The sequence below is a fragment of the Charadrius vociferus genome, unplaced genomic scaffold, assembly GCF_000708025.1.
Source record: "Charadrius vociferus isolate BGI_N301 unplaced genomic scaffold, ASM70802v2 scaffold407, whole genome shotgun sequence".
Lineage (NCBI taxonomy): Eukaryota > Metazoa > Chordata > Aves > Charadriiformes > Charadriidae > Charadrius > Charadrius vociferus.
This window is the reverse complement of record NW_009649852.1, coordinates 1,218,086-1,226,022: the sequence shown is the minus strand read 5'-3', so window position 1 is coordinate 1,226,022 and position 7,937 is coordinate 1,218,086. Positions and strand designations below refer to the sequence as shown.

At 47.2% G+C, this 7,937-nt stretch overlaps 1 protein-coding gene across 1 annotated transcript in view; it reads left to right on the top strand.

Annotated features, from left to right (window-relative positions):
- The window catches only part of C2CD3 (C2 calcium-dependent domain containing 3), a 64,318-nt gene that overhangs the window by 16,139 nt on the left and 40,242 nt on the right, over positions 1-7,937 (top strand). Inside the window, 4 exon segments of the mRNA XM_009890998.1 lie at positions 1,174-1,641; positions 2,673-2,824; positions 4,173-4,416; positions 5,895-6,078. Coding sequence (XP_009889300.1) covers positions 1,174-1,641; positions 2,673-2,824; positions 4,173-4,416; positions 5,895-6,078 — 1,048 coding nt within the window.

Sequence of the window (7,937 nt, the reverse complement as noted above, 5' to 3'; positions counted from 1 at the left end):
ACCTGAGGAGGGCCTTCTCTGCTGTGAGGGCGGCAGAGCAGTGGCACAGAGAGGTGGGGGAGTCTCCCCCTCTGGAGCCATTCCAAACCCGCCTGGACGCCGTCCTGTGCCACTGCTGGAGGTGCCCCTGCTCTGGCGGGGGGTGGGATGGGGGAGCTCCAGAGGGCCCTTCCGACCCTCACCAGTCTGGGATTCTGGGATTCCGTGTTCTTTATGCCCTTTAGGAGTAGATACCGCTTGGGATCTTTTGCCACAATATCTTATCTCATTCCTCCTGATTCATAGGCAAAATTCTTGATTCTGATTATTTTGTTTTCCTTATTAGGGCCTTTTATGGCTCCAATCCTTTTCTTTAGCCTGTTACCTTCTCTTCTGGGCTTCGGTTTGTTCTTCCCCTTCTTGCTGTCTTGTCATGTGAATGAATCCAGCGGATCTGTGATGCTCTGTAGCAATTAACGCTTGCAAATTAACACTTGCAATTCCTCTAACCTTTCTGTTTCTTTCATTGCATTCACACACACATTTTCTTTCATACCAATCTAACTCTTTCTCTTGCAAATCTTGGCAACGTGACGAGGCAATTCAGATGGAGGACAGAGTGTTAAAAAAACAAAACAAAAGCCAAAACCACCAACCTCAGAAAAAAAGAAGACAAATGCAGTGGAATATGTAGACCACTGAAGAGAAAAAGAAGGAACCCACAGAAGGGGGAGGAGATAGAGACAGCTAAAATCAGTGGGGAATGTAAGAGTGAAAGAGTGGTTAGAGAGAAACACTTCTTTTTCATCATTTTTTTCAAGCAGCAAGTGCTGCAGCAAAGTGGAGCAAATGACAGTTGTGATACTTTGTCACAGTACTTTTCACCTTGGCTAGGTAGGTGTTCATTTTTCAGTCAGCTTTGTGATGGGTTTTATTTTTTTTCCTTTATTCAGCTGCAATTGTATGGGTTTGTACTTGAGTTACGGCTTTATTTGATAAAACCTCATGGAGTTCAGTTTGCAGTGGCAGTTGTCTCTTGTAACCAGCGTGTGGCTAAAGGTACTCCTTCTGGGTGATGATCCCGCGGCTCTTGAACGAAGCCTGCAATGCATCTCCCCGTGTTTGTGTCGCAGTCTCTTGTCCTTGTACGGCGCACATCTTCTGATCAGCCCGCTTTCCCTCGCACCGTTGCAGGTATCCGTAGAGCTCGCAGCCGACAACAAAGACTTCACCCGCACCGCTGCCCGGTCAGCTACGGCTGTGCAGCGAGTCCCAGCTCACGCTGTAAGAAGTCCCCGGCTGGAATTCCAGGAGCCCAACAGGAAGAGTTTAAACGCAGAAAGCCCTCGCTGCTTGAAACTTAACAACTGTGAGGACTTCCAGAAGACAGGAGCAGCCAGCACAAACGTCGTGCAGCCACCACAGGCTGTACCAACCTCCGTAGCCCGTAATCTGATGACACAAATAACTGCATCTGAAGAGGATGGGTTATTACTGCATGTGCTGTTGATGGTGCCTGATGGAAAGGATTTTGTTGCTGATGACTACGGGCTCCACGGCTCTTGTAATGTGTATTTAAACTGCAAGCTGCTCAGCACAGAGGAGGCAACGAGATCTGCTATCGTATGGGGCACAACACAACCTGCCTTTAATTTTTCTCAGGCAAGTCACAGGTCTTCCGCTTAATGCTGATTGAAATCTTTGGAGTCCTCAGCACAAGAAGGTCATGGACCTGTTAGAGCGGGGCCAGAGGAGGCCCCGGAGCTGCTGGGAGGGCTGGAGCCCCTCTGCTGCGAGGACAGGTGGAGAGAGTTGGGGGGGTTCAGCCTGGAGAAGAGAAGGCTCCAGGGAGATCTTATAGCAGCCTTCCAGTATCTGAAACGGGCTACAGGAAAGCTGGAGAGGGACTTTCTACAAGGGCATGTAGTGATAGGACGAGGGGGAATGGCTTCAAACTGGAAGAGGGGAGATTTAGATAAGATCTGAAGAAGAAAATTGTCACTATGAGGGTGGTGATCCCCTGGGGCAGGTTGCCCCGAGGAGCTGTGGCTGCCCCATCCCTGGAGGTGTTGAAGGCCAGGTTGGACGGGGCTTGGAGCAACCTGGTCTGGGGGGAGGTGGCCCTGCCCAGGGCAGGGGGGTTGGACTTGATGATCTTCAAGGTCCCTTCCAACCCAAACCGTTCTATGATCCTATGAAACAGCAGAATTTCAGGCATTTAAGAATGTTATGACTTTGTAAATTTTTTTATGGACTTTTTTTTTTAAATATCAGGGTGCTCAGGTGCATTTGTTTTACTTTTAACAATACCTAGTGATTTGTGAGACTCCTTAGCCTTCAGCTGAAAGAGTGAAATGTAAAAACATAGCAAAAGGCATCAGAAACAGTTGTCTGAAATTTTATCTGTTGTTTAGTAAACAGGCCTTTAAAGACAAAAGCAATGGTTTTTTTAAGATAGTATATGATCTTATGTTATAATTTATCTAAATTGCATTTATTTTCCTGGCTTGCTCTTTTCTAAGCCTCCCGGTTTTCTCAAACTTGTTAGGCAAGTGTGCATTTAATTTTTAATTACCATAGCTAAAGAACACAGTTCTGTAGACTGGAATAATGTAGTGTTACCGGAATGCTGTGTACTTAGCAAGCAGCTTCCAGTGTATTCTGTGTACTAATTCTGCATTAAACTCTTTCAGGTGATGCCTTTTCCATTGACTTCCAAACACTTGGAGCGGCTAAAGAACAACGTCATGATTATTGAAGCGTGGAACAAGATGGGAAGCCCTGGCTGTGACAGATTACTAGGATTAGTGAAACTTCCTCTGCATCAGTTTTACATCTCGTTCAAGTAAACATCTTTTTTCTATATTTTCTTGGGTTGGGATATATCACAGAATCATAGAATTGTCCAGGTTGGAAGAGATCCTTGGGATCATCGAGTCCAACCATCTGCCCTACTCTACAAAGTTCTCCTCTACACCGTATCCCCCAACACCACATCTAAACGGCTCTTAAACACATCCAGGGATGGGGACTCAACCTAAGTGACTATATCCTAACTGACGCTCAGAGAAAGAAGGGAAGGGCGGTGTCTGGGGTTTGCGTGGGAGGGTTCTTAATTATACTTCATAGCAAAAAGCATTTTTGTCCTGCCAAGATACCTCTGGCACTTTCCTGCGCTGGGCAGTACATGGGTAAGTTACGCTGCCCTCGTAGAGAAATGCGAGTAGACTGTGAGAAAGAGAGACACTACGCTGCACCAGGTTTGGAGTCAGTTTAACTTGTGGTACTTCAAAGGAGTAAAAGTATAAGAGGTCAAAATGACTGCAAAGGAAAATTAAGTGTGGCTTTCTGTTGGTGATTTTCCAAGATTGTGACTGATTGAGTGAGCTTGTTCCTGATTATGCTCCGCACCGATCCCAGTCCTAGGGATAATGCTGGTGGTATCAAAAAGGTCTCTAAATACTTCCTGGTTTAATTGTCGTTCTATCCGATGGGTCTCTCCAGAGCTCTTTGTTCTTTTTGGTTCGAAGTTTTGGCTTCTGGTTCAGTCAAGTACTATACCTGCTTAAAACAATTTAAATTAATGGAAATACCAGACAGAAGAGATTCTTTCTAATGCGAAGGATTAATACCTCTTATTTTGGTCAGATTAGTAATAGGTAGAAATCGGACGGTGCTGGAACTGACTGGCCACTACTTTAAGTGTGTCATTTGTGTAATTGTTTCAATAATCCACTGTAGTTTACTTGTGAATATCTTCAGTGTATTATTAGAGGTTTTTACATTTCTCCTGGAGACTGTCCCTGTTCCTTCTTTTCTTCCTGCCCGAGTCCATCCCCGAAGGCACGTAACCGCCTCATAAAAGTATAATATGGCCACAGTATATTAATAGGAGTCTTGTTCCCGTCCATCGCCTCGCTCACGGATCTCTAGGCTGGCTTACAGCTAAGGCTGTGTTAGTTTTTGGAAAGCTGTACTTTGTCGTTGCTGAAAATAGCCTTTTCCATTCTGCAGCTCATGGAAGACTGATGTAATTGAGCCAAGTTTTGGAGGAATGGAGATAGATTGGTTTCTAACTGCGTCGAAAATCCCGTCTAAAATGAGCTTTGTGTGATCATGTTTGTAGTCAGGTGGCTCATTCTCATGCTGGGGCTTTGGGGGTTTGGTTTTTTGTTTGTTTTAATCTATTCTAGAGATCCAAAGATTTTCCACCTGCTGCTTCAAGCTCAATATCCAGTGGTTGCTGTGGACAGCTATATGCCTGTGGTAGATGTTTTTACTGGCAGTAGAAGCGGAAGCCTGAGGGTCATTCTGGCGATGGGGTCAGCTGATCAAATAGCGGCACTGCAAAGGCTAAAAAATGAAGAAGGAACGGCACCTCCCATCACACAGCGCCCTTCCCACTTTCTGGACCCTCCTCCTACACAACCTGCAATGGTATAGTTCAGTAAATTCCCATTCTTGCTGTTGGGGACGTGGCAAAAGGATTTTACTTGTGGGTTCACTACCAGACCGGTGGTCCCCAGTCTATTCTGATGCTGGAGCCAATTTTGTTTTAAATGATCCCATTCTTTGCAGAATTACGTTGTTTGTACCTTTTTTTTTTACCCACTTGCCCTCACCAGTCTTGACATTATTGCCCTTTTTACTGCCCTGCGTATCCACTGCTTCAATCTACATGGCAAATGCAGTAAAAAAAATAGAACAAATTGTACCGTACAGGTTTTGCCACTACCTTTGAGTTGGGTATGTTGAAAACTTTCATGCTTTTTGTGTGCTGTGGGTTGTGGGTTTTGCAGAAAAAAAAAAAACAACAACCCAAAACAAACGCTATCAGGCTTTCGATGTTTCTGTGAACTTCAGGGAGAAAATAGCAGATAGTGGGTCTGAGCCCCCCGTCTCAGCTTCTTAGAGTCTCCCGTTCCCCATCCTCTTGTATGCCGTTTCACAGAATCACACAGAATCACAGAATTTTCAGAGTTGGAAGGGACCTCTAGAGCTCACCCAGTCCCACTCCCCTGCTAAAGCAGGACTGCCCAGAGCACATCCCTCAGGACTGCATCCAGGCGGGTTTGGGAAACCTCCAGAGAAGGGACTCCCCCCCCTCCCTGGGCAGCCTGTGCCACTGCTCTGTCACCCCAACTGTAAAGAAGTTCTTCCGTCTGTTGGAACGGAACTTCCTCTGTTCCAACTTGTGCCCATCGCCCCTCGTCCTGTCACTGGGAACCACCGAGAAGAGTCTGGCTCCATCCTCCTCCAACCCCCCCTTTAGATATTTGTAAGCAATAAGAAGGTCTCCCCTCAGCCTTCTCTTCTCCAGGCTAAAGAGTCCCAGCGCTCTCAGCCTCTCCTCATACGGGAGATGCTCCAATCCCTCAATCATCTTGGTTGCCCTTCGCTGGACTCTCTCCAGCAGTTCCCTGTCCCTCTTGAACTGGGGAGCCCAAAACTGGACGCAGTATTCCAGTTGTGGCCTCACCAGGGCCGAGTAGGGAATGACCTCCCTCGACCTACTGGTCACACTCTTCCCTCTGCAGCCCAGGATTCCATTGGCCTTTTTGGCAACAAGGGCACACTGCTGGCTCATGGACAATTTACTATCTACCAGGACCCCCAGATCCTTCTCCTCAGAGCTACTTCCCAGCAGGTCCACCCCTAACCTATACTGGTGCCCAGCATTTTTCCTCCCCGGGTGCAGGACCCTGCACTTGCTTATGTTGAACCTCATGAGGTTCCTCTCTGCCCAGCTCTCCAGCCTGTCCAGGTCACGCTGGACGGCGGCGCGGCCCTCTGGAGAGTCAGCCCCCCCTCCCAGTTTGGTATCATCAGCGAACATGCTGAGGATACACTCTGTCCCCTCATCCAGGTTTCCTAAAGAGTCGTCCTTTCCATGTGGTTTTCCTTTGCTTTATTAGCAGTTAGACCAAGAAGGGGAAGACCTGATGGAGCACGTGTTTGAGATCCACGTGGAGGGTGTGAAAGGACTCACCCCCTTACAGTCCACCGTCTGGGGAGAGGCTGACTGCTACGTACAGTACTATTTCCCAGTTCAAGAGCCTGGTTGTGGTGCACTGCAAGGAACTGAACTGCATCAGGACGGTAAGTTTCTTCTATGATACATCGTTATGTAGAGCACTGCTTTAGTTAGATATTGTTTAGCGATGTTCTCTCTGCTCATGGGAGAGGGTTTGTATTTCTCGGAGCTTCCATAATGCAGCCAATGTTTGCTGTCCTCGGATGTGCATACAACTGTACTTGGGCTGCGTCAGTAAATTAAAAACCTGTTTCAACTGAGGCAGATGACAAAGCTCCCAGAAAAAAAAAGGACACCTACTTCTGAATCTCTTCATATAGAATCATGGAATGGTTTAGGTTGGAAGGGACCTTAAAGATCATCTCGTTCCAACCCCCCTGCCCTGGGCAGGGACACCTCCCACCAGCCCAGGTTGCTCCAAGCCCCGTCCAACCTGGCCTTGAACACCTCCAGGGATGGGGCAGCCACAGCTTCTTGGGGCAACCTGCCCCAGGGGCTCACCGCCTGCACAGGGAAAAATTTCTTCCTCAGATTTCATCTAAAACTCCCCTCTTCCAGTTTGAAGCCATTCCCCCTCGTCCTATCGCTACATGCCCTTGTAAAAATTCTCTCTTCAGCCTTCTTGTAGGTCCCTTTCAGATACTGGAAAGCTGCTATAAGGTCTTCCCGTGGTACCTTTTTTTTTAAAGTCCTAGAGAGCTTTCCCAACTAATCCTGCAAAGATGCAAGAACAGATTCACAGGGAATGCAGAACAGATTCACAGGGAATGCAGAACAGATTCACAGGGAATACAGAACAGATTCCCAGGGAATGCAGAACAGATTCACAGGGAATGCAGAACAGATTCACAGGGAATACAGAACAGATTCACAGGGAATTCAAAAGAAGGCTTAACATACACAAGCCTTTCAAGACGCTCATTTTCATGCGTACACCGAGAGAAAGAATGCAGAACAGATTCACAGGGAATGCAGAACAGATTCACAGGGAATGCAGAACAGATTCACAGGGAATGCAGAACAGATTCACAGGGAATGCAGAACAGATTCACAGGGAATGCAGAACAGATTCACAGGGAATACAGAACAGATTCCCAGGGAATGCAGAACAGATTCACAGGGAATGCAGAACAGATTCACAGGGAATACTAAGGTTGTGTACAGTTAAGTTCAACGAAGGCTTAACATACACAAGCCTTTCAAGACGCTCATTTTCATGCGTACACCGAGAGAAAGCTTGCCTGTTTTAGATCATTGGGGTTGTAAAGGAGTATTTAAATAACTGCAATTGTAGAAAAGGACTTGGTGTCGATCTTTAATGCTTTGAATCGCTAACGTATATTTCCTCTGAAAAATGCCGATCAGTGACATTATTCCATGGCAACTCCTGTGGACTGTGTCAGCTTCCAGCCACATCTAATTTTCAGCCTGTAGTAGGAGTAGCAGTAGTTTAAAAAGACTGTGTGAATTGCTTGTAAAAGATTTGTGAAGTGAAACTCAGAAGAGCAAGCCTTTTGGCAGGACGCTTACTGTACACGGGTCCTGCCTGCTGAAGGATTGCAAATTGAAGGGATGGAGTGTACCATCAGCGGGTTTGCTGATGACACCAAACTGGGAGGAGTGGCTGACACGCCGGAAGGCTGTGCTGCTTTACAGCGTGACCTGGCCAGGCTGGAGAGTTGGGCAGAGAGAAACCTGATGAAGTTCAACAAGGGTAAGTGTAGGGTGCTGCATCTGGGGAGGAATAACCCCACGCACCAGTACAGGTTGGGGGCTGACCTGCTGGAGAGCAGCTCTGTGGAGAGGGACCTGGGAGTCCTGGTGGACAACAGGATGACCATGAGCCAGCAATGTGCCCTGGTGGCCAAGAAGGCGAATGGCATCCTGGGGGGCATCAAGCAGAGTGTGGCCAGCAGGTGGAGGG